The 27,825-nt window shown below is 44.2% G+C and overlaps 1 protein-coding gene across 1 annotated transcript; it reads left to right on the top strand.

The window, feature by feature from the left end:
- Nucleotides 1-430: 430 nt before the first annotated feature.
- Nucleotides 431-27,780, top strand: LOC110529137 (transmembrane inner ear expressed protein-like). The gene is made up of 4 exons (XM_021611273.3): nucleotides 431-736; nucleotides 16,364-16,481; nucleotides 26,442-26,591; nucleotides 27,647-27,780. Exons 1-4 carry the CDS (start codon nucleotides 617-619, stop codon nucleotides 27,778-27,780), a joined length of 522 nt encoding a protein of 173 aa, XP_021466948.3. The 5' UTR covers nucleotides 431-616.
- Nucleotides 27,781-27,825: the final 45 nt, after the last annotated feature.

Genomic DNA, 27,825 nt, shown 5'->3' on the forward strand with positions numbered 1-27,825 from the left:
AGAGGACAAGGACAGTAGAACTGAAAGATGATGTCATTCACCTCTCTATATTCCCCTGATTGTTCAACACAAGCAGGCAGCAGTGTTATAACCTCCCTAACTCCCGTCCCCCAGATAGAGCAGTATTATAATATACCTACCTCCCGTCCCCCAGACAGAGCAGTGTTATAACCTCCCTACATCCCGTCCCCCAGACAAAACAGTGTTATAACCTCCCTACCTCTCGTTCCTGGCAGAATGGGCTGTAAACTACACCGGTCCTATTCATTAATTAATGACCCTACCTGAAGGGGCTGGCTAGTGGCTCGTGGAGCTGTCTACAGGAAGACAGTGTGATGTGCTATAGTGGTGTATGGTGCTCTGTGTTGGGAGGAAGAAGAACAGGGAAGGAGAGGCAGAGGCAGTATACCAGATGAGAGGAGAGAGGACGCCCTCTTTCCTCTTCAGCACCCCTCTCTGACCATCAATCATCCAGGGCCATTGTGGTCCTATCCAGGGTAGCCTGCAGCGCAACCACACAGCCCAGCCACCCAGCCAGGCAGGCAGAAGAGAGGAGAGGAGAGGAGAGAGGGGGCAACGAGCTGTAGCCTTCAGGGAGAAAGGAAAGTGGAAAATAATGGCAGCCGGGGAACGGCCTTCTTCCTGTCCTCTTCTCCAGCCAGTGATGCTGGGCTTGGAGGCAGCGCTGCTCTCCTTCTGCATCTCCACTGTATTCTCCCAGGTCCCAGACCCAGAGGTAAGAAAGTGTTCGTTCATACATGTCTTTGTCCACTGGTTGAGGCTCATCATCGGGTTACTGCTTACGGAGGTGTGGGTGTCTGTCACACTCGCTCCCTCCCCTGTTTATAGGCTGGTTGCTTGTTTTCATGTGATTAATGAATGGGGCCTGTTTGCTATAGAGCTATAGTGTTGGGCGGCCCCTTAGACAATAGTCAATCTACATGTGTCGTAATGGGATACTTTGTGGTGGCATTCTTCCTAGAGTAGCATGGCTAATACGGGCCGTTGCAGCATGCACAGACGTAGTGATAGCCATTTGCCGCCATTTGTATTTTCTAAAGCTGGGAGTGATGCCGTAAGTGGCGGAATCAAAAATGAAATACTGTGGCAGGCAGTTGAGAGCACCACGGCAGAATATAGAAGGGAGCTAATGCATTGTTTTGAAATGTGAGACTCCATGTGTCACGCCCTGACCTTAGTTATCTGTATTTTCTTTATTATTTTGGTTAGGTCAGGGTGTGACGAGGGTGGTTTGTTTAGTTTTTGTATTGTCTAGGGTTTTTGTGTCATGGGGTTTATATGTCTATGGTTGCCTAGATTCATTCTCAATCAGAGGCAGCTGTTTATCGTTGTCTTTGAATGGGGACCGTATTTAGGTAGCCATATTCCTTGGGTATTTTGTGGATTGTTATTCTATGTTTAGTTGCCTGTTCTGCACTTCTCATATTAGCTTCATGGTTCGTTTGGTAGTTTAGTATGGTTTGTTCAGTATTCGTTCTTTCATTAAATGAGTATGTATGCTTACCACACTGCGCCTTGGTCTCCTCCTTACGAAGACCGCTGCAGAACAGCCCACCAAAAAAAGGACCAAGCAGCGTGCCAAAGAGGAGTGGACTTCTTGGACCCAGGAGAAAGAGGAGTGGAGGACATCCTGGACCTGGGAGGAGGTAATGGCAAGGGACAAGACCCTGTCATGGAGGCAGGTGGAGATAGCACAGGAGGAATGGCGACGATATGAGGGTACACGGCTAGCACGGAAGCCCGAGAGGCAGCCCCAAGATTTGTTTTGTGGGGAGGCACACGAGGAGATTGCATGGGTCAGGTCGGAGACCTGAGCCAACTCCTCATGCTTACTGTGGGGAGCGTGTTACTGGTCAGGCACCGTGTTATGCGGTGGAACACACGGTGTCTCCAGTACGCTATTCTAGCCCGGTGCGCTCTATTCCAGCTCCTCGCAATGGTCTGGCTAGAATGGGCATCCAGCCAGGAAGGAGGGTGCCGGCTCAGCGCTCCTGATCTCTAGTGTACCTCCTTGGACCAGGATATCCTGCGCCGGCTCTGCGTACTGTGTCTCCGGTGAGTCTGCACAGCCCAGTGCGTCCTGTGCCAGTGCCCTGAGGTGCGAATAGACATCCAGCCAGGACGGGTTGTGTCAGCTCTACACTCCAGAGCTCCAGTGCGCCTCCACAGTCCAGTACATCCTGTGCCTGCTCCCTGCACTCGCCCTGAGGTGCGTGTCACCAGCCCAGTACCACCAGTGCCAGCACTACGCACCAGGCCATCAGTGCGCCTCCAGGGTCCAGTACGCCCTGTTCCTGCTCCTCGCACTCGCCCTGAGGTGCGTGCCACCAGCCCGGTACCACCAGTGCCGGCACCACGCACCAGGCCTACAGTGCGCCTCGGCAGTCCAGAGCATCCGGCGACAGTACCCAGTCCAGAGCGTTCGGCGACAGTTCACAGAACGGAACCTCCAACGACAGGCCACAGTCTGGATCCTCCAGCGACGGTCCCCAGCCCGGGGTCTCCAGCGACGGTCCCCAGTCCAGAACATCCGGCGACGATCCATGCAGCGAGGGTCCCCAGCCCGGGGCCTATGGCGAGGATCCGCAGTCCAGAGCCTCCGGCGATGATCCACGGGTCAGTGCTTCAAGAGCGAACTCAGTGTAAAGAAGGGGGGCGGCGTCCAGAACCAGAGCCACCACCGAGGTTAGATGCCCATCCAGACCCTCCCATATAGGTTTAGGTTTGCGGCCGGGAGTCCGCACCTTTGGGGGGTGGGGTGGGGGGGGGGGTGTACTGTCACGCCCTGACCTTAGTTATCTTTGTTTTCTTTATAATTTTGGTTAGGTCAGGGTGTGACGAGGGTGGTTTGTTTTGTTTTTGTATTGTCTAGGGGTTTTTGTATGTCATGGGGTTGTTATTCTATGTTCAGTTGTCTATTCTGCACTTCTCATATTAGCTTCATGGTTCGTTTTGTTGTTTTGAATAGTTTGTTCAGTATTCGTTCTTTCATTAAATAAGTATGTACGCTTACCACGCTGCGCCTTGGTCTCCTCCTTACGACGACCGTGACACCATGTTATACCACATACAGGGTGTTGTACAAAACAAGCAACACAATTCCATGCTAGATCAGAGAATAAACATGAAAGTTCTAGAAATGTCCGTCTTGATATAGTGACAACACATGCACTGTTATTGCTGATGGATACCCAGACTGTTGATCATGTGGACAATTTCTGTGTTGATATGCTGCACCAGCAGCGCCAGCAGCATTGGTAGTTTGTGGGCGTTAGTGATGAAATCCTCCGATGAGGAAGAGCAGCTTTAATTTTCACTTTGCTTCAATAGATCCAGAGTTTTCCCAAGGTGGTTGCTCCATGAATTTGTACTTATCAGTCTCTGATATTCAAATGTTGATTTCAGAAGATTTTGGTAGAGAGTTTAATAGAGAATAGGTGACAGATCCAGTAGGAAAAGCTGATTCATTAATAAATATAATGAGCCATTTAAAAATATATATATTATTGATTGTAATGAAATTGGAATTTGGTGAACAAGGTCAATCATATTCCATTGTGCACAGATGTCATTTCAGCATCTAGTTTTGATTTACATTTGGTTAAGTTGTTAACTAACGTGAAACCAACAACAAATGTCACCATGTCATTGGATTTAGGTAAAAATTTGGGTGAAAAAAATACTCAATTCCCTTACATTAACTTTTTTCAAATCCAATTAGTTTTGTTCTTAATGTTTTGTATACTCAATACTCTATACTTTTCATTCACTTAGGGGGTAGATTTCATGATGTTCCGAGAGGGATCTAAATAATGGGAAATCTTAGAGAAATTATAATCATTTAGATAATAACAAAGAAAGAGAACCAGCATGCACATGACACCTCTCCCAAATCATTTGAATTACAATACTCATGTGATGTATACTCTCTTGAAGAATGACATCCGGTTCAGTTTGAATGTTCTCATGTACACTCTTAGAAAAAAGGGTTCCAAAAGGGTTCTTTGCAGAGGGCTAGGGTTATTCTACCAAGAACCGTTTTGATCAGAATAACCGTTTTTGGAAGACATGGGGTTTTGTAAGGCAAAGGGTTCTTCCTAAAACCTTTAACATCATAATAACTATTTTGGGAAGAAAGAGTTATTTGATTCTTTAGAAGAGAAGAAGAATGATTTAGAAGGCATGAAGGGTTATACATAGAACCATATATAATATTTCCCAGCATGCTCTATTGCAGGGAGATTTTCAGAATTGTTTGTTTTACTGTAATATCTATGTTTTTGCATGTACAGTACATTGATTGGTTGATTGATGAATTGTATAATTTCATCTGTTAGTAATTGGATTTATTGCACCAGTTACTGAGATGGTTGTTCCAGTTTAGATGATTGAGGTAGTCTCAGTATTCAACCTTTTCAACCTTTCCTATTCTGAATGCAGTATGCGGGTGATTAACATTTCCACTTGTTGGATATCCTAACTCTGGCTGGATTCCAATAGGAATTACACATCACTTTATAAGCCAGTATAATGTGATTTGTAAGCCTGATGTGGCCTGTAAACCAGGAGATTCCTAACACCACTGTGTTAGGGTATAACTAGGCCCTCAAAGAAAGGCCTTATGATGCACAGTTTGTAATATATTGTTATAACTAATTACATTTTTAAGGCTAATAAGGCTGGTGAAACCGTTCACAGAGGGTTCTAGGAAGAACACTCCTAAGATAAAAGGGTTCTCGGTAGAACCCTTCATAGAGGATACTGGGGATTCTTTGAAGAACCCTACATAGAGGGTTCTAGATAGAACCCTCTGCAAAGGGTTCTACCCAGCACCAAAAAGAGTTCCCCAATGGGGACAAACCAAAGAACTCTGTATGGTTCTACTTAGAAAAAAATATGCTAAGAGTGTGTTCATTTTATGGCATAAAGTCAGAATTATCTCAACTAAGCCTTTCCTGAATCAGGTTTGACATCGAAAATTCGACAACCATAGCAACTGCAAGCTGCAGACAGTCAACTCTCCCACTGGATCTGAGTTGTCTCAATATGTTTACCAAAGCTATCTGGCTCATCTACTAATCCCACCACATCAAATAGGAGAGAGAGAAAGACATTTCAGCATTACATAATCATGTTGAAATACTATGAATTCACTACTTTGAATTAAGGGCAGCAGAGTTTCCCCCAGCAGAGTTTCCCCCCCTAAAGTGGCATTACACTCTGGAGTAAAGTCATGTCAGGCTACAAACAATTTTAATCAAAAATCCATTATTAGTTTTGGTTTTGGCAACAGGTTGATGGCCTTGGCAGATAGAACACATACTCATACGGTACACTGCTGATATTTGGAGATTGGCTGGGAAGTCAGACAAGGTTAGGCCCATGACATCTCGTTAACATGCTGACTCACCAAAGCCAATCAGCTCTAACACGCAGCTCCCAACTGAGGCCAAACACTCAGCCCTGTAAGACCCTGGCTGAGTGTGAAATGGAACCCTATTCCCTGTACAAAGCCCTAGGGCCCTGGTCAAAAGTCATACACTACGTAGGGAATAGATGGGCTTTGGTCAAAGGTGCACTGTATTATGGGGAATAGGGTGCCATTTCAGACACACCCCTGTCTGTCAAACTGAGATGAGAGACAACATGGTAATAATACTGAGAAAAATGACAATATAACATTTCAAAGAATTACAATTCAAATCAAAATCAAAATCAAATCAAATCAAATGTATTTATATAGCCCTTCGTACATCAGCTGATATCTCAAAGTGCTGTACAGAAACCCAGCCTAAAACCCCAAACAGCAAGCAATGCAGGTGTAGAAGCACGGTGGCTAGGAAAAACTCCCTAGAAAGGCCAAAACCTAGGAAGAAACCTAGAGAGGAACCAGGCTATGTGGGGTGGCCAGTCCTCTTCTGGCTGTGCCGGGTGGAGATTATAACAGAACATGGCCAAGATGTTCAAATGTTCATAAATGACCAGCATGGTCGAATAATAATAATAAGGCAGAACAGTTGAAACTGGAGCAGCAGCACGGCCAGGTGGACTGTGGACAACAAGGAGTCATCATGTCAGGTAGTCCTGAGGCATGGTCCTAGGGCTCAGGTCCTCCGAGAGAGAGAAAGAGAGAATTAGAGAGAGCACTCTTAAATTCACACAGGACACCGAATAGGACAGGAGAAGTACTCCAGGTATAACAAACTGACCCTAGCCCCCCGACACATAAACTACTGCAGCATAAATACTGGAGGCTGAGACAGGAGGGGTCAGGAGACACTGTGGCCCCATCCGAGGACACCCCCGGACAGGGCCAAACAGGAAGGATATAACCCCGCCCACTTTGCCAAAGCACAGCCCCCACACCACTAGAGGGATATCTTCAACCACCAACTTACCATCCTGAGACAAGGCTGAGTATAGCCCACAAAGATCTCTGCCACGGCACAACCCAAGGGGGGGGGGGCGCGCCAACCCAGACAGGATGACCACATCAGTGAATCAACCCACTCAGGTGACACACCCCCTCCAGGGAGCCAGTGACTCAGCCCCTGTAATAGGGTTAGAGGCAGAGAATCCCAGTGGAAAGAGAGGAACCGGCCAGGCAGAGACAGCAAGGGCGGTTCGTTGCTCCAGAGCCTTTCCGTTCACCTTCCCACTCCTGGGCCAGACTACACTCAATCATATGACCCACTGAAGAGATGAGTCTTCAGTAATTCCCTTACGAAATACACAGTACCCCAAGGTAATGGTCTTTCAGCATGTATGATGTCTAGAAGAGTTTGGCCCAAAGTCATTTCCAACATATGATGTTATTTGTTGGTCAATCTACCAATGACTAAACAACACATCTACATAAATAAAAATGGCTTCAAGATGTACAGTAATCTATGTTTTGATAATGTCACAGTTGTACATTGTTCCCATCCTGTTTATTGACTGGAAGATTACATTTCACCCAAAGGAGGCTGGTGAGGGGACTATGACTCATAATATGGAATGGAGTGAATGAATTGAAATGGTATCAAGCCCATGGAAACCAGATGTTTGATGTGTTTGAGACCATTCCATTCATTCTGTTCGGTTCATTCTGTTATTTAAATTCACCTTTATTTAACCAAGTAAGCCAGTTGAGAACAAGTTCTCATTTGCAACTGCAACCTGGCCAAGATAAAGCAAAGCAGTGTGACAAAAACAACAACACAGAGTTACACATCGAATAAACAAACGTACAGTCAATAACACAATAGAAAAAAGTCTATATACAGTGTGTGTCAAGACTTCCGCCGAAGTCGGTTCCTCTCCTTGTTCGTTCGGTGGTCGACGTCACCGGTCTTCTAGCCATCGCCAATCCACCATTCATTTTCCATTTGTTTGGTCTTGTTTTCCCACACACCTGGTTCACATTACTTGTTGTGTATTTAACCCTCTGTTCCCTCCATGTCTGTGTGTGAAATTGTTTGTTGTAAGTACTTGTGCACTTTGTGACTGGTGCGCGAGGGGGTTTCTACCCATATTTTGTTATTCTGGATGCCGTTGGGTTTGACAATTAAACTGCGCCGGTTATTACCCAGTCCTCCTCTCCTGCATCTGACTTCCTTGCCACCAGTTACAATTTAGCAAATTAACACCGGAGTAATAAATGCGTAGATGATGATGTGCAAGTAGAAATACTGGTGTGCAAAAGAGCAAAAAAAGTAAATAAAAACAATATTGGGATGGTAAGCTGCTCAGATAGCTGATGTTTAAAGTTAATGAGGGAGATATAATTCGTTACAGTCATTGGCAGCAGAGAACTGGAAGGAAATGCGGCCAAAGGAGGTGTTGGCTTTGGGGATGACCGGTGTGATATACCTGCTGGAGCGCGTGCTACAGGTAGGTGATGTTAGGTTGACCAGTGAGCTGAGATAAGGCGGATCTTTACGTAGCAAAGACTTATAGATGACCTGGAGCCAGTGGGTCTGGTGGCAAATATGTAGTGATGGCCAACCAATGAGTGCATACAGGTCGCAGTGGTGGGTAGTATATGGGGCTTTGGTTGCAAAACGGATGGCACTGTGATAGACTGCATCCAGCTTGTTGAGTAGAGGGTTGGAGGCTATTTTGTAAATGACATCGCCGAAGTCGAGGATCGGTAAGATAGTCCGTTTTACGAGAGTATGTTTGGCAGCACGAGTGAAGGAAGCTTTGTTTCAAAATAGGAAGCGGATTCTAGATTTAATTTTAGACTGGAGATGTTTAATATGAGTCTGGAAGGAGTGTTTACAGTCTAGCCAGACACCTAGGTATTTGTAGTTGTCCACATATTCTAAGTCAGAACCGTCCAGAGTAGTGATGCTGGTCGGGCAGGCAGGTGTGGGCAGTGATCGGTTGAAAAGCATGCATTTAGTTTTACTAGTATTTAAGAGCAGTTGGAGGCCACGGAATGAGTGTTGTATGGCATTGAAGCTTGTTTGGAGTTTTGTTAACACAGTGTCCAAAGAAGGGCCAGATGTATACAGAATGGTGTTGTTTGCGTCGAGATGGATCAGGGAATCTCCCGCAGCAAGAGCAACATCATTGATATATACAGAGAAAAGAGTCGGCCTGAGAATTGAACCCTGTGGTACCTCCATAGAGACTGCCAGAGGTCCGGACAACAGGCCCTCCAATTTGACACACTGAACTCTATCTGAGAAGTGGTTGGTGAACCAGGCGAGACAGTCATTTGAGAAACCAAAGCTGTTGAGTCTGCCGATAAGATTACGGTGATTGACAGAGTCTAAAGCCTTGGCCAGGTAGATAAAGACGGCTGCACCGTACTGTCTTTTATCGATGGCGGTTATGATATCGTTTAGGACCATGAGCGTGGCTGAGGTGCACCCATGACCAGCTCGGAAACCAGATTGCGCAGCGGAGACGGTACGGTGGGATTCAAAATGATCAGTGATCTGTTTGTTAACTTGGCTTTCAAAGACTTTAGAAAGGCAGGGCAGGATGGATATTAGTCTATAACAGTTTGGGTCAACAGTGTCACCCCCTTTGAAGAGGGGGTGACCGCGGCACCTTTCCTCTCTTTAGGGATCTCGGACGATACAAAAGAGAGGTTGAACAGACTGGTAATAGGGGTTGCAACAATGGCGGCGGATAATTTTAGAAAGAGAGGGTCCAGATTGTCTAGACCAGCTGATTTGTACGGGTCCAGGTTTTGCAGCTCTTTCAGAACATCTGCTATCTGGATTTGGGTGAAGGAGAAGCTGGGAGGCTTGGGCAAGTAGCTGCGGGGTGTGCGGAGCTGTTGGCCAGGATTGGGGTAGCCAGGAAGAAAGCATGGCCAGCCGTAGAGAAACACTTATTGAAATTCTCGATTATTGTGGATTTATCGGTGGTGACAGTGCTTCCTAGCCTCTGTGCAGTGGGCAGCTGGGAGGAGGTGCTATTATGAATGTTTCTAATATTGCACATGTAATTTTTCACATGAAAGTCCCATTTGCTTGACAGTCATCTGAAGTAAGTGTTTTGGCTTTTTCCCAGATGTATTGTTTCATAAACCGTCTTCCCATTACAGTGTGAGATTAGATTATTTCCAAAGGCAGAAAACATAATAAGTGTTCATGTCCTGACCCATCATGTATTGATCAGTAGACATGAACTATGGGGCTAGATTAAACCAATGATTTGTATACACACTAATTGACTGAGAGGGGGATTTGTGTTGAAACCACCGTGCCTCGATCTTGGCACTCCCCCACCATTGTAAAAACATATTTTGGAAAAAATAGAAATGCATTTGTTAATGTCTGCATTTTTGCCACATTTATTCCATTACAGACACCTTTATGCATACTTTTAAATTGCGTTATGTGAGACAAACATTAAAAAAATGAACAAATATTTTTTTTCCTTGAAGTACGTATATTCTTTTTGATTACTGATGTTACTGTCCCCACTACAACAACAACAAAAAAAGTAAAAACATGTAAATACTGTAGAATTCCATTCATTCCTATGGAGGACTGCTTCTACTGGGGAGTGCCAATATGGCCGACTGTTGGCTTCAAAGCCTCTCAATGGCCAATACATCACGTCAGCAATCCAGGGTTTATATATATTGCATTCGGAAAGTCTTCAGATCCCTTCCCCTTTTCCACATTTTGCTACATTACACTGTTGTTTTAAAATGGATTCAATTAAACATTTTCCTCATCAATCTAGAAACAATACCCAATAATGACAAAGTGAAATCATTTTTGCAAATGTATAAAAAAGTATCTTATTTACAAATGTATTCAGACCCTTTGTTATGAGACTTGAAACTGAGCTCGGGTGCATCCTGTTTCCATTGATCATCCTTGAGATGTTTCTACAACTTGATTGGAGTCACCTGTGGTGAATTCAATTTATTGAACATGATTTGGAAAGGCACACATCTGTATATATGAGGTCCCACAGTTGACAGTGCAGGTCAGAGCAAAAACCAAGCCGTTAGGTCGAAGGAATTGTCTGTAGAGCTCCGAGACAGGATTGTGTCGAGGCACAGATCTGGAGAAGGTTACCAAAACATTTCTGCAGCATTGAAGGTCCCCAAGAACACAGTGGCCTCCATTATTCTTAAATGGAGAAGTTTGGAACCACAAGACTCTTCCTAGAGCTGGCCACCAGGCAAAAACTGAGCAATCTGGGGAGAAGGGCCTTGGTCAGGGAGGTGACCAAGAACCCGATGGTCACTCTGATAAAGCTTCAGAGTTCCTCTGTGGAGATGGGAGAACCTACCATAAGGACAACCATCTCTGCAGCACTCCAGCAATCAGGCCTTTATGGTATAGTGCCCTTACGGAAGCCATGAGAAATAAGATTCTCTAGTCTGATTTCACCAAGATTGAACTCTTTGGCCTGAATGCCATGTGTCACGTCTGGAGGAAACCTGGCACAATCCCTACAGTTAAGTATGCTGGTGGCAGCATCATGATGTGGGGATTTTTTTCAGCAGAAGGTACTGGGAGATGAGTCAGGATCAAGGGAAAGATGAGCAGGCCAAAGTACAGAGAGATCTTTGATGCAAACCTGCTCCAGAGGTCTCAGGACCTCAAACTGGGGCGAAGGTTCACCTTCCAACTGGACAACAACCCTAAGCACACAGCCAAGACAACGCAGGAGTGTCTTCGGTACAAGTCTCAGAATATTCTTGAGTGGTCCAGCCAGAGCCCGGACTTGAATCCGATCGAGCATCTCTGGAGAGACCTGAAAATATCCGTGCAGCGAAGCTCCCCATCCAACCTGACAGAGCTTGAGAGGATCTGCAGAGAAGAATGGGAGAAACTCCCCAAATACAGGTGTGCCAAGCTGTAGCATCATACCCAAGAAGACTTGAAGCTGTAATCGCTGCCAAAGGTGCTTCAACAAAGTACTGAATATTTATGTATTATTATTTTTCTTTTTGCACAAATTTCTAAAAACCTGTTTTTGCTTTGTTATTATGGGGTATTGTGTGTAGATTGATGAGTAAAACAACTATTTAATCAATTTCAGAATAAGGTTGTAATGTAACACAATGTTGAAAAAGTCTTAATACTTTCCAAAAGCACTGTACATAATGGGATGTAACCCATCACTCGTTGTTCAATTAAACCAAGCATGTCAATTCTGGAGCACCAGGAAGAAAACCTCACTGACTGTGGTGTGGAAGAGGAATGAGACCCATAGTGCGAGTGTGTGCATGCTTGTATATGTTGTAGGGTAAGTGTGATGGCTCGCATTGCCTGCAGCACGGTATACTAGCACGGAACTAGAAGCACAAGCATTTCGCCACACTCGCATTAACATCTGCTAACCATGTGTATGTGACAAATATATTTGATTTGATTTATAAATTTTCCAACACCTTCCTGATTAAACTGCAATCACAGCATACTGTTCTTTTCATAGCCTCTATTCACATAAAGGGATAGTTCACACAAATTCACACAAGTTCACACAATACACATTTGTTTGCTTGTAAGCAGTCTATGAACATGTTGTGACAGCAATTCATGCTTTGGTTTTATTTCTCTGGCACTGTTTGTTTATTAGACTGTGTCACGCCCTGGCCTTAGTTATCTTTGTTTTCTTTATTATTTTGGTTAGGCCAGGGTGTGACATGGTTGATTTATTGTGTTTCGTCTTGTATATGGGTTTTATTAGATTAATGGGGTTGTGTTCAGTTTAGTTGTCTAGGTAAGTCTATGGTTGCCTAGAGTGGTTCTCAATCAGAGGCAGGTGTTTATCGTTTTCTCTGATTGGGAACCATATTTAGGCAGCCATATTCTTTGGGTATTTTGTGGGTGATTGTTTCCTGTCTTTGTGTTTACTGCACCAGATAGGGCTGTTTCGGTTTTCACGTTTCTTGTTTTGTAGTGGTGTTCATGTTTGAGTTTTCCTATTAAAACCATGGACACTTACCACGACGCATATTGGTCCTCCGATCCTTCTCGCCTCTCTTCTTCAGACGAAAAGGAGGAAAACCATGACAGAATCACCCACCACAACAGGACCAAGAGGCGTGGTGACAGGCAGTGCCAGCAGGAGCAGCGCAATCAGGACTTCTGGATGTGGGAGGAAATCCTTGATGGGAGAGGACCCTGGACAAAGCCAGGGGAGTGTCGCCGCCCCAAGGTGCAGCAGGAGAAGCGCCAGCAGGAGCAGCGCAAGGAGGAATGGACATGGGAGGACGAGTTGGACGGTGATGGACCCTGGACACAGCCAGGAATATCACCGCCCCAAGGCAGAGCTGGAGGCAGCCAAAGCGGAGAGGCGGCGGTTTGAAGAGGCAGCACGGAAGCAGGGCTGAAAACCAGAGTGTCAGCCCCAAAAATGTATTGGGGGGGCACACAGGAAGTATGGCGAAGCCAGGTAGGAGACCTGCGCCAACTTCCTGTGCTTACCGGAGAGCGAGAGAGACTGGGCAGGCACCGTGTTATGCTGTGGAGTGCACGGTGTCCCCAGTGTGGGTGCATAGCACGGTGCGGTACATACCAGCTCCTCGCATCGGCCGGGCTAGAGTGAGCATCGAGCCGAGTGCCATGAAGCCGGCTCTACACATCTAATCTACAGTGCGTCTCCTTGGGCCGGCGTACATGGCACCAGCCTTACTCATGGTGTCCCCGGTTCGCCTGCACAGCCCAGTGCGGGCTATTCCACCTCGCCGCACTGTCAGGGCGACCGGGAGCATTCAACCAGGTAAGGTTGGGCAGGCTCGGTGCTCAAGAGCTCCAGTGCGCCTGCACGGTCCGGTCTATCCAGTGCCACCTACATGCACCAGCCCTCCGGTGGCAGCCCCCCATACCAGGCTTCCTGTGCGTGTCCAGAGCCCAGTACTCCCTGTTTCTCCTCCCCGCACTCGCCCTGAGGTGCGTGTCCTCGGCCCAGTACCACCAGCGCCGGCACCACGCACCAGGCCTACAGTGCACCCCGTCTGTCCAGAGCTGCTAGAGTCTCCCGTCTGTCCAGAGCTGCTAGAGTCTCCCGTCTGTCCAGAGCTGCTAGAGTCTCCGTCTGTCCAGAGCTGCTAGAGTCTCCCGTCTGTCCAGAGCTGCTAGAGTCTCCCGTCTGTCCAGAGCTGCTAGAGTCTCCGTCTGTCCAGAGCTGCTAGAGTCTCCCGTCTGTCCAGAGCTGCTAGAGTCTCCCGTCTGTCCAGAGCTGCTAGAGTCTCGCGTCTGTCCAGAGCTGCTAGAGTCTCGCGTCTGTCCAGAGCTGCTAGAGTCTCGCGTCTGTCCAGAGCTGCTAGAGTCTCCCGTCTGTCCAGAGCTGCTAGAGTCTCCCGTCTGTCCAGAGCTGCTAGAGTCTCCCCTCTGTCCAGAGCTGCTAGAGTCTCCCGTCTGTCCAGAGCTGCTAGAGTCTCCCGTCTGTCCAGAGCTGCTAGAGTCTCCCGTCTGTCCAGAGCCACCAGTCAGCCAGGATCCTCCAGAGCCGCCAGTCAGCCAGGATCCTCCAGAGCCGCCAGGATCCGCCAGTCAGCCAGGATCCTCCAGAGCCGCCAGTCAGCCAGGATCCTCCAGAGCCGCCAGTCAGCCAGGATCCTCCAGAGCCGCCAGTCAGCCAGGATCCTCCAGAGCCGCCAGTCAGCCAGGATCCTCCAGAGCCGCAAGTCAGCCAGGATCCTCCAGAGCCGCCAGTCAGCCAGGATCCTCCAGAGCCGCCAGTCAGCCAGGATCCTCCAGAGCCGCCAGTCAGCCAGGATCCTCCAGAGCCGCCAGTCAGCCAGGATCCTCCAGAGCCACCAGTCAGCCAGGATCCGCCAGAGCCGCCAGACAGCCAGGATCCGCCAGAGCCGCCAGTCAGCCAAGAGCCCCCAGTCAGCCAAGAGCCGCCAGTCAGCCAGGATCCGCCAGAGCCGCCAGTCAGCCAGGATCCGCCAGAGCCGCCAGTCAGCCAGGATCCGCCAGAGCCGCCCTTCAGCCAGAAGCTGCCAGAGCCGTCAACCAGCCTGAGCTACCTCTCAGTCCTGAGCTACCTCAGTCCGGAGCTGCCCCTCAGTCCAGTGGGGTCATTTAGTAGGGTTGCCAATCCTAGGTCGGCGGATTTATTGTGTTTCCTCTTGTATATGGGTTTTATTAGATTAATGGGGTTGTGTTCAGTTTAGCTGTCTAGGTAAGTCTATGAATGCCTAGAGTGGTTCTCAATCAGAGGCAGGTGTTTATCATTGTCTCTGATTGGGAACCATATTTAGGCAGCCATATTCTTTGGGTATTTTGTGGGTGATTGTTTCCTGTCTTTGTGTTTACTGCACCAGATGTTTCGGTTTGCACGTTTCTTGTTTTGTAGTGGTGTTCATGTTTGAGTTTTCCTATTAAAACCATGGACACTTACCACGCCGCATATTGGTCCTCCGATCCTTCTCGCCTCTCTTCTTCAGACGAAGAGAAGGAAAACCCTGACAGACTGGTTACAGGGTATAAACTAAAGCATCATGTAATTTTGTAGTTTGGATGAACTATCCTTTTAACAAACATTTCACACACTATAGATAATTTAAGGCTCATCACCAGGGCTTTGAATGAATCATAATGATGACTGTATTGATAAAACAGCATAACCTCTGTAGTCTAATTGTGATGTCAAAGAAATGGACTAGTAACTTTGAGTCAGAGCTAAGAGGAGTTGCTTATCTTTCTTGATTCATGTCTGTCTGCTAACGCTGAATTTCTCAATTTTCTCAAGACCTATCTGAAATAAAAACAAGTGTTGAAATGTGAATACTCAGACTAACACTTTAACCTTCAACACTTTAGAGACTCTTTTTAGTCAGCAAAAAACATGCTTCCAATCATGTCAGATCAATATCTCAACAATATCTTAAGATTGTTGTCACACTAAGGAAGGAGCATGTTCAGTTTAAAAGTGCCCTTTTCCTCTCCACCAAACAAACAGTGTTTGGAGCCCTCTAATTAGGGGGAGAGTGTTTAATGTTTTCTTCCATTCACTCTTTGTGCCAAGATGTGTGATTCATTCTCCTCCATCAGTGCCATTCACTCAGTGAGGCAATTATTTTGTTTTCATTGTGTTCTTACAGTATTTCTCAACATTCGGTAGCTTGAGTTTTCTGCAAAGTTGCGTTTAGTCAACATAATATAACAAATTGGTGGGAAAAAAATGACTTAATACAGATTCTAGTGTTCAAAGTGATTGGGCATGACACGACAAACATAATGTTGCTCTTTGTCTATTGCTGCTTGTTGTTCAATGCTCTTTTTTTTTCAATTTTTCTTATTCAGATAGTCATCTTTCTATTTCTGTGAAAGGTGGTTGGGATTCAACCCATTGTTCTCTATTTTCGAGTCAATTTGTGAGGCAGATTAGATTTATTTTAGGCCTGTGCTGGTAGCTCTCACAAGTGGCCTAAGGTTGATTGAGATATTCAGAATATGAATGGGTCATGAGGGGTCACACCAGACTGGCATGTTCCACATTCTGCATGATCTACTAAATCCTCTTTTTGAGGGTTTTATTCCAAGCCTATCTTCCCTGTTTTCTCCCTAAACACATAGTGACATAAACTTCCCACTGGGCACAGACGTCAATTCAATGTCTATTCCATGTTGGTTCAACATCATTTCATAGAAAATTCAACCAGTGTGTGCCCAGTGTGTTGTCTTTTCCAATTCTGTATTTCCTCCAGTTGTCTTTCCACCATGTCTCTTCAGAAACTGAAAGGAAGCGAAAACTATTTTTCTCTCAATCAGATTGATATTTGCTTCCATTGCGGTATATTTCCAATTTGCATTAGACTAATTTATATGAAGATTCTCAAACTGCATAGTGATTTGAAGAGTACCTGTCTAGATTACACAATAACTAACTAATGCAAATGTTGACTCTTTTTCCTCAGCTTTTACCGACAGATCCCCCAAAGAAGCCAGACCCAGTCACTTCAGAAACAGTCGTGTTCTGGGGACTGCGGTTATGGCAGGTTATTGGCATCTTCTCTATGTTTATTCTAGCAGTCAGTAAGTATTTCTCCAAACCTGTCATAATCGTGTGCCAGACTCATTCACAATGATTTATGAGATGAGAATATTCACACACATTCACTTAAGTATCTATCAATCTCACATCAATTCTCCCTTCCAATTCTATTTTACATAAATCACATTAATAAAATGAATGTATAAATCAGTCAGTTAGTCACTCAGTTAGTCAGTTAGTCAGTCAATCTGTTAGTTAGTTAGTCAGCCAGTTCGTTAGTCCATTAGTTAGCCCATCAGTTAGTTAGTAAGTTAGTTAGTCAGTCAGTCAGTCAGCCAGTCAATAATTTAGTCATTCAGCCAGTTAGTTAGTCAGCCAATTAGTTAGTCCATCAGTTAGTTAGTCAGTTAGCCAGTTAGTTAGTCAGCCAGTTAGTCCATCAGTTAGTCAATGTCAGTCAGTTAGTTAGTCAGTTAGTCAATGTCAGTCAGTTAGTTAGTCAGTTAGTCAGTTAATCAGTCAGTCAGTTAATCAGTTAGTCAGTCAATTAGTCATTCAGTTGGTCAGTCAGTCTGCAGTTAGTTAGTCAGTCAGTTAGTTAGTCAGCCAGTTAGTTAGTTAGTCAGTTAGATAGTTAGTCAGTCAGTTAGTTAGTCAGTCAGTTAGATAGTTAGTCAATCAGCAAGTTAGTTAGTCAGCCAGTTATTCAGTTAGTCAGTCAGTCAGTAAGTTAGTCAGTTAGTTAGTTAGTGCATCAGATATTCAATGTCATTCAGTCAGTCAGTTAGTCAGTCGGTTAGTCAGACAGTTAGTCAGCCAGTCAGTCAATTAGTCAGTAAGTCAGTTAGTCAGTCAGTCTGCAGTTAGTCAGTCAGTTAGTCAATTAGTCAGTTAGTTAGTCAGTCATTTAGTCAGTCAGTCGGTTAGTCAGTCAGTCAGCCAGTCAGTCAATTAGTCAGTCAGTCAGTTAGTCAGTTAGTCAATCAGTCAGTCAGTCAATTAGTCAGTCAGTCAGTTAGTCAGTCAGTTAGTTAGTCATTTAGTCAGTCAGCCAGTCAGTTAGTCAGTCAGTTAGCCAGTCAGTCAGTCAGTCAGTCAGTCAATTAAGCCACAATGCCACAGCTCAGCTACAGTGGGTATCATAAGTATCCATACCCCTTTTCACATTTTGTTGCATTACAAAGGGGGATTGAAAAATTAAATGATAGGGGTTGAATGATTTTCTAAGGACGTGCCAGACAGTGTCTGAGAAAGGCTCAAAGAATTGCCAAACACTCCAGCCACCCAAAACATTGACTATTATCCATACTCCATAGCATCAATGCTCAGACCAACAGACTCCAAAACAGCTTCTATCCCCTGGCAATGAGACGGGTTAAATGGCTAACAGCTACTGCTCTCCCTCTCCCACAGACTATCCACACCGGCTCTATGGCCATCCACAGGTCTCTACCCACTCTGACACAAACACCTTCACTGTCACACTTGTTTTTTTGTTATTTTTTAATTTAATTTCTATATTTTTTTGACCCCAATTTCGTTATATCCAACTGCGATCCAATTACAATCTTGTCTCATCGCTGCAACTTCCCAACGGGCTAGGGATAGGCGAAGGTCGAGTCATGTGTGCTCCGAAACATGACCCGCCAAACCACGCTTCTTAACACCCACCCGCTTAACCCAGAAGCCAACTGCACCAACGTGTTGAAGGGAAACACCACTCAACTGATTACAGAAGCCCGCCTGCAGGCGCCCAGCCTGCCACAAGGAGTTGCTAGAGCGCGAAGAGCCAAGTAAAGTCTTATCGGCCAAACCCTCCCCTAACCTGGACGAAGCTGGGCCAATTGTGCGCCGCTCTGTGGGACTCCTGGTCACGGCCTGTTGTGACACAGCCTGGGATCAATCCCTGGTCTTTAGTGACACCTCAAGCACTGTGATGCAGTGCCTTAGACCGCTGCAGCACTTGGGAAGCCACACTCTTGTGTATTATATATACACTACCGTTCAAAAGTTTGGGGTCACTTAGAAATGTCCTTGTTCTTGAAAGAAAAGCAAATTTTTTGGCCATTAAAATAAGATCAAATTGATCAGAAATACAGTGCCGACATTGTTAATGTTGTATATGACTATTGTAGCTGGAAATGTCAGATATTTTTTGGAATTTCTACATAGGCGTACAGAGGCCAATTATCAGCAACCATCACTCCTGTGTTCCAATGGCACGTTGTGTTAGCTAATCCAAGTTTATCATTTCAAAAGGCTAATTGATCATTAGAGAAAACCCTTTGCAATTATGTTAGCACAGCTGAAAACTGTTGTCCTGTTAAAAACTTCTTAGGGCTGCAATCCCGTTAACGGGATCGATATGACAACAGCCAGTGAAAGTGCAGGGCGCCAAATTCAAAACAACAGATATCTCATAATTAAAATTCCTCAAACATACATGTATTTTATACCGTTTTAAAGGTATTTTTGTTGTTAATCCCACCACAGTGTCCGATTTCAAATAGGCTTTACATCGAAAACACCACAAACGATTATGTTAGGTCACCACCAACTCACAGAAAAATTCAGCCATTTTTCCAGCCAAAGAGAGGAGTCACAAAAAGCACAAATAGAGATAAAATTAATCACTAACCTTTGATGATCTTCATCAGATGACACTCATAGGACTTTATGTTACACAATACATGTATGTTTTGTTTGATAAAGTTCATATTTAAATAAAGAAACATTAGTATACATTGGCGCGTTACGTTCACTAGTTCCAAAAACATCCGGTGATATTGCAGAGAGCCACATAATTTTACAGAAATACTCATTATAATGTTGATAAATACAATTGTTAGATATGGAAATATAGATTTACCTCTCCTTAATGCAACCGCTGTCTTGGATTTCAAAAAAACTTTACGTTAAAACCAAACTATGCAATAATCTGAGAACAGCGCTAAGAAAAAAACAATTATCCGCCATGTTCGAGTCAACAGAAATCAGAAATAACATTATAAATAATCCCTTGCCTTTGATGATCTTCATCAGAATGCACTCCCAGGAATCCCAGGAAGCCACAATATCCCACTGTGTATTCAATAGGGGCTGGGTTGAAAATCGACCGACCTCAGATTTCCCACTTCCTGTTTGGATTTCTACTCAGGTTTTTGCCTGCCATATGAGTTATGTTATACTCACAGACATCATTCAAACAGTTTTAGAAACTTCAGAGTGTTTTCTATCCAATACTAATAATAATACGCATATTTTAGCAACTAGGGACTGAGGAGCAGGCCGTTTACTCTGGCCACCTCTGAGCACCTTTCATCCAAGCTACTAAATACTGCCCCTGCAGCCATAAGAAGTTAAAGAAGCAGTAACACTGGCCTTCTTTAGACTAGTTGAGTATCTGGAGCATCAGCATTTGTGGGTTCGATTACAGGCTCAAAATGGCCAGAAACAAAGACCTTTCTGCTGAAACTCATCAGTCTATTCTTGATCCGAGAAATTGCCAAGAAACTGAAGATCTCATACAACGCTGTGTACTACTCCCTTCACAGAACAACGCAAACTGGCTCTAACCAGAATAGTCCTCAACTGGCAGCTTCATTAAATAGTACCCGCAAAACACCAGTCTCAACATCAACAGTGAAGAGGCGACTCCGGGATGCTGTCCTTCTAGGCAGAGTTCCACTGTCCAGTGTCTGTGTTTTTTGCTCATCTTAATCTTTTATTTTTATTGGCCAGTCTGAGATATGGCTTTTTCTTTGCAACTCTGCCTAGAAGGCCAGCATCCCGAAGTCGCCTCTTCACTGTTGATGTTGAGACTGGTGTTTTGTGGGTACTATTTAATGAGGACTTGTGAGGCCAGTTGAGGATTTGTGAGGTGTCTGAGACAGGTTAAAGAATCATTTTTAAGCCTTGAGACAACTGAGACATTGCGCACGTGTACCATTCAGAGGGTGAATGGGCAAGACAGAAGCTTGAAGTGCCTTTGAATTAAATATTGTAGTAGGTGCCAGGCACACCGGTTTGTGTGAAGAATTGCAACATGGGCCAGCTTCCCTGTGGATCGCTTTCAACACCTTGTAGAGTCCATGCGAATTGAAGCTGTTCTGAGGGCAAAAGGGGTTGTGCAACTCAATATTAGGAAGGTGTTCTTAATGTTTTGTACACTCAGTTGTCGTGTCTTTGGCTATGCCGGATTAAGTGATATGACATGCTATTCTATAAAATCCTTTCTCTGTATTTAATATTACCTGATTGAGCTAATCATGTAAATGTAATTAACTAGAAAGTCGGGGCACCACAAAATAATATTTATAGAGCAGTTATCTTCCGAATAAACTCTTATAAATCTTCCGAATAAACTCTTGAAGCTCCGCTTCAATTGGTTGGTGGTAGATGGATAGCCGTGTTGCCCAACAGAGTCCTTTGTCCTTTGAAGAGTGTCTCTGGTGGTGAACGGCATACGTTGTCGTGTCGTCGTTGTGTGGTAGATGGGATACTCTGTTCGTCTTTTATTAGCCAACGTTTACAGCGGCCGCTGCTAACTCAACGGCTAGGAGGTGTCACTTCTGTAGCGAATAAGAGTTCAAAGTTCACACCATTTGCAACCAAACCTCACGCTGAGGTTGGCGTCATTCTGTAGTTATTATCTGAATCCTTCTGACATCGGACCGTCATCCTAATGTACCCGGAACAGGAGGTTACATTTTGGTCAAGGGCTTATATAGTGGAAAGAGAGAAGGGTGTGTTTAATAGTTTACAACCCATGTCTCTTCACAGGGGCGGGCCACTGATTGAGCAGAGCCCTAACCTTATGAAAACCCAAATCTTTCATTTGGAAGCTAAAATTACATTTAATCTTTTCACAAATAATTTTATATTTAAACATTTGAATTGCACAACAATTCCATGTGAATCTGATAACTATAATGTATAGACTTGCCCAGATACAGTTTATGTTGTCCTGTCATCAGTCATAATGTCTCAGATGAGAACCGAACTGACATCATATTCATTAAGTACCAACGCATATTTTCAACTGGTTCTATTACCGAAAAAAGGTTCCTTTCCCCCAACTTGTTTGATGTTCCCAGACTCTCTATGTTTAACAAAGGCTATTCAAGAGTCCCTCATGTAGAGTCAACAGAGAGGGAAGGGAGAAAGGTATTTGTGGGGGGGTCATAAACCTTACCCACATGCCAACATCATGACACCGTATGTATTATTATTACTATCAATACATTGTTCGGAAAGAGCTCTTAAGGTAATAATTTCACTGTACTGTTTTACAGCTGTTGTATCCTGTGCACGTGACAAAAAAACGTAGAACTTGAAACTTTGAAACCTGAAGTTAATAATTATGCTGTGGATGATGAATTAAACTACCCAGACACATCAAAGATACAGTCCTCCTTCTGAACTGAGCTGTAGGACAGGATGGAAACTGCTCAGGGATGTCATTGGTGATTTTAAAACAAATACAGAGTTCAATGGCTGTGATCGGAGAAAACTGAGGATGGATAAAAAAAATACATTGTCGTGACTCCACCATAATGACCTAAATGACGGAGTGAAAAAAATGATACAGAATACTAATATTCTATAACATGAAACAAGGGACCAAAGTAATGATGCAAAAACACCATATATGTACTTTTTGGCCTAAATGCAAAGCCTTATGTTTGGTGCAAATCCAACAGAACACGTCACTGAGTAACTGCCACCTTATTTTCAAGCATGGTGGTGGCTGCATCATTGTATGTGTTTGCTTGACATCGGCAACGACTGGGGAGTATTTCAGGATAAAAATAAATGGGAGAGAGCTAAGCGCAGGCAAAATCCTAAAGGAAAATCTGCTTCAGTCTGCTTTACAACAGACACTATGAGAGGAATTTCACCTTTAAGCAGGAAAATAACCTACTGTACAACACAAGGCCACATCTAGACTGGAGTTGCTTACCAAGAAGACAGTGAATGTTCCTGCTTGGCTAAGTCAGCAAGACAAAGGAGCTGATCGTGCACCAAGGCTGGAACCAACAGGACACTCCATAGCTTCTACTCCCAATTCATAACACTGCTAAACAAGATTGCTAAATAGCTAATGAAATGGCTAACCGGATTAACTGCATTGACCCTTTTTGCATTAACTCTCCTACACTGACTCTATGCACACACACTGGACTCTAGCAAAACAAACTCAAATCAAATCAAATTTTATGTCACATACACATGGTTAGCAGATGTTAATGAGAGCGTAGCAAAATGCTTGTGCTTCTAGTTCCGACCATGCAGTAATATCTAACAAGTAATCTAACCTAACAATTTCACAACAACTACCTTATACACACAGGTGTAAAGGAATTAATAAGAATATGTACATAAAAATATATGAATGAGCAATGGCCGAAAAGCATAGGCAAGATGCAGTAGACGGTATAGAGTACAGTATATCCATATGAGATGAGTAATGTAGGGTATGTAAACATGATATAAAGTGCCATTGTTTAAAGTGGCTAGTGATACATTTATTATATCCATTTTTGCATTATTAAAGTGGCTAGAGTTGAGTCAGTATGTTGGCAGCAGCCACTCAATGTGGCGCTGCTGCGCCTTCTTCACCACGCTGTCTGTGTGGGTCGACCATTTCAGTTTGTCCGTGATGTGTACGCCGAGGAACTTAAAACTTTCCACTCTCTCCACTACTGTCCCGGCGATGTGGATAGGGGGCTGCTCCCTCTGCTGTTTCCTGAAGTCCACGATCATCTCCTTTGTTTTGTTGACATTGAGTGTGAAGTTATTTTCCTGACACCACACTCCGAGGGCCCTCACCTCTGCCCTGTAGGCCGTCTCGTCGTTGTTGGTAATCAAGCCTACCACTGTAGTGTCATCTGCAAACTTGATGATTGAGTTGGAGGCGTGCATGGCCACGCAGTCGTGGGTGAACAGGGAGTACAGGAGAGGGCTGAGAATGCACCCTTTTGGGGCCCCAGTGTTGAGGATCAGCGGGGTGGAGATGTTGTTACTTACCCTCACCACCTGGGGGCGGGTAGGTACACTCACAAATACTTACACTGACACCCCAACACACACACACACACCCCAACACATACATTTTTTTCACTCTCTCTCCTGCACTGACTATGCACACACACTGGACTCTACCCACACGCTCACACATACGTACATAGACAACCTAACACACACATACGCCCAAACACACACTTAACACACGCAGACAAGGATACTGACACCACACACACTCACACACACAGACATACTTTCACACTCACCACATACGTTGCTGCTACTGTCTATTATCTATCATGTTGCCTAGTCACTTTACCACTACCTGTACATAGCTACCTCAATTACCTCGTACCACTACACATCGACTCTGTACTGATACTCCCTGCCATTTTTACTCATTATTTTTATTCATTATTCAGTGTATTTATTTCTCGTGTCACTCTGTGTGTGTATATGTATATATATATTTGTTGAAGTCAGAAGTTTACATACACTTTAGCCAAATACATTTAAACTCAGTTTCTCACAATTCCTGACATTTAATCCTAGTAAAAATTCACTGTCTTATGTCAGTTAGGATCACCACTTTATTTTAAGAATGTAAAATGTCAGAATAACAATAGGGAGAATTATTTATTTCAGCTTTTATTTCTTTCATCACATTCCCAGTGGGTCAGAAGTTTACATACACTTAATTAGTATTTGGTAGCATTGCCTTTAAATTGTTTAACTTGGGTCAATCATTTCGAGTAGCCTTCCACAAGCTTCCCATGGTTGGGATGGTGTTCTTTAGCTTGCAAGCATCCCCCTTTTTCCTCCAAACATAACGATGGTCATCATGGCCAAACAGTTCTATTTTTGTTTCATCAGACCAGAGGATATTTCTCCCAAAAGTACGATCTTTGTCCCCATGTGCAGTTGCAAACCGTAGTCTGGCATTTTTATGGCAGTTTTGGAGCAGTGGCTTCTTTCTTGCTGAGCAGCCTTTCAGGTTACGTTGATATAGAACTTGTTTTACTGTGGATATAGATACTTTTGTACCTGTTTCCTCCAGCATCTTCACAAGGTCCTTTGCTTTTGTTCTGGGATTGATTTGCACTTTTCGCACCAAAGTACGTTCATCTCTAGGAGACAGAACGTGTCTCCTTCCTGAGCGGTATGAATGATGCGTGGTCCCATGGGGTTTATACTTGTGTACTATTGTTTGTACAGATGAAACAACAACAAAAAAAACCTTTTGATTGGTAGTTTATATATTTTATCTTTAACTTTGCATTGTTGGAAAAGGACCCGTAAGTCTACACCTGTTGTTAGAAAGCATTTCATTTGATTTGAAGTTACAGTTTAAATCTTCTTGAAAATCTGTAGAAAGACTTGAAAATTGCTGTCTAGCCAGGATCCCCAACACCTTGACCAAGCTTGAAGAATTTTTTCAAGAATAATGAGCAAATATTGCACAACTCACAGAAGTAATTAGCTGCCAAAGGTGTTTTGAACATATATTGACTCAGGGGGGTGAATACTTATCAAACTAAGGTATATTAGTGTTTTATTTTTCATTAATCTAAGAGAAATGTTCAAACTTTTCCTCCACTTTGACATTACAGAATATTTTGTGTTGATCATTGTCCAAAAATTACAATTAAATCCACTTTAATCCCACTTTGTAACACAAAATGTGATGAAATCCAAGGGGGTTGAATACTTATGATATGCACTGTATTTGGCTTCATGGTCCAACTAGTTTGCATACTGAACAGATATATTGCATGATGTATGGAGAGGCGAATGTGTAATTTGTTGTTTTAATTGTGAGATGCAGGCTTTAGACCTTAGCCAAGTAAAACTGAACTCTATTATGTACTTCACATCAACAGAGTTGAGCAGCAACTAGTGTGGGCGGACTGGAGCTCCTACATCACATAAAAGTTTGTATAAAAAACAATGGATTTGGGGCCTCCCGAGTAACGCAGTGGTGTGTGCCACTAGAGATTCTGGGTTCGAGTCCCAGCTCTGTCGCAGCTGGCCGCAACCGGGAGACCCATGGAGCGACGCAAAATTGGCCCAGTGTCGTCCGGGTTAGGGGAGGGTTTAGCCGGCAGGGATGTCCTTGTCCCGTCGTGTACTAGCTACTCCTGTGGCGTGCTGGGCGCAGTGCACACTGACACGGTCGCAAGGTGTACGCTGTTCCCTCCGACACATTGATGCGACTGGCTTCCGGGTTAAGTAGGCATTGCATCAAGAAGCAGTGCGGCTTGGTTGGGTTGTGTTTCAAAGGACACACAGCTCTCGACCTTCGCCTCTCCTGAGACCATGTGGGAGTTGCAGCGATGAGACAAGACTGTAACTACCAACTGGATACTGTGAAATTGGGGAGAAAAGGGGTACAAAAATATATTTATATATTTTTAAAATACTATGGATTTCAGCACCCAAAGAACAGTACTCAATTACACGGGACAATGTGTGGAGTTGAGTTTGTACTTGGCTAAAGAGACGTTGGTCTCATGGGGACTCTGCTAAAATAAAGGTAAAATAAATATCATGGTCCTGTAATATTATATGCGCTGAATTGTCATGATGGTTATTATGAGGGAGGGTTCCAAATGGTAATGGCATCGTCTGTTTGTGATTGGTTTATCAAACCACATGATGCATGGTTCAATAAGGGGTGGAGGACAGCAATTGCACTTCACAAGACAATGATGGCATTCTAGATTAGTGATAATCCATCAGACAGTAATAATTTACCATGTCATGACAGAGCCCAAATCAAGAAAAAGGAAAATAGTCTGATAAGTGGATAATGAAGTGTCACGTATACAGTTATATAATAGCTGTAATGTGACACAGTTGAGTAGTGTCTAATTCAAAACGTCTTCAGATGTACTTCAGAAACACATAACATTCCACATAGGAAATACTATTATATTTTATCTTTCTCTCTGTCTCCCTCTTTCTCCATTTGTAAGTCATAACCCTATGCTGCATCTTCAAATGCCGTATCCCCAGGACAAAGAAGGAGATTGAGGCGCGACATGCTCAGAGAGTAGCAGCTAAGGACTACGCCAACACACTGGAGACAGTGCCTCCTCTCAACGAGCTCACAGAGATCCCAGGAGGTAAGTAGGCTAAAGCTCCTCTCAGAATCCCCTCAAGAATAATATGGTGCACATTATAGAAAATACCTTCTGCCCATGACAAAAGTCCCAAGGAGTTAGTTGTGGTGTACATTTTAGGACATCTCTACTACTCTCTACGACAAAGTCCCTAAGAGGCAGGTGCGGTGTACATTTTAGCACATCCCTTCTCCTTGTGACAAATGTCCCTACTCTCTTGAACTACATTATAACTTTACGAATGGTAAAAAAGTCACACTCATCTCTCCTTGGTGAAATAAATCCACAGCAAGGAGAAAATTAAGTGCGAGTTCTGGATGCTATTAATGAAATACCACTTGCTAGGCCTGTTTATACAGTAGGAGAATCATAGCTGTTTGACTTGGCACACTAACGAGACTGGGCCCCTGACAGCTTTTGTATTAATTAATTTGATGTTTCTCTCAGATTTCATCATATTATGCTAATGGTCATCACTTCCAACCATTCGAAGCTAAGATATGTTTTCTCTCATTTCCGATGGAGAACAAGCAGCACGAAATCTCACACCTCTGTCTGAATCTCTCTGGATGCAAATGGTGTTTTGAATTAGTTTAATGTGCCATATTGTCCCTGTCCTATCTGACTGAAGATGTAGATGGAGTCAACATAGACATATAGTCTTGGAGATACAGACACACTCTGGATTAATGAATACAGGATATTCAAAGTTTCATTGACTTTACATTAAAGCTTTTTCCTCTATGTCAGAGTCTGTCTCCTTTGCAACTGTTCTAAGTTTCATGCCTTCCCTTTGGCTTCTTCCTCCCGCAATCCTTCATCTTCCAACCCTATCCCTTCCATTTGACCTGTACCCTTCCTCTCCAAACCCTGTCTTTCCTCCTCTCTTCCTTGTGTTCCTCTCTCTCTTCACTATCCTCTTTCTCTTCATTCTCCCTCTTTTCCTCCTCATCCTCCCTGTCCTCCTCTCTATCCTCACACTTGTCTTCCACTCTATCCTCCCTCTCTTCCTCCCCCTCATCCTTCTCCATCTCTTCCTCTTCATCCTGTCCCTCCAGCGTTCCTGGACACTGCATCCCTCCCAACGGTCTCTGAGCAGGTCCAGACTCGCAGCGCCAGCAGCAGCCAGCTCCCAGTGGTGAGAGAGGAGGTGGTGCTCACTGGTCCCCTCACTCAGCCTGAGACTGGATGACTTTCCTCCCTCCTTCTCCTCCTTATCACTCAGCCTGAGACTGGA

The sequence above is a fragment of the Oncorhynchus mykiss genome, chromosome 8, assembly GCF_057628025.1.
Source record: "Oncorhynchus mykiss isolate SJ-2025 chromosome 8, ASM5762802v1, whole genome shotgun sequence".
Lineage (NCBI taxonomy): Eukaryota > Metazoa > Chordata > Actinopteri > Salmoniformes > Salmonidae > Oncorhynchus > Oncorhynchus mykiss.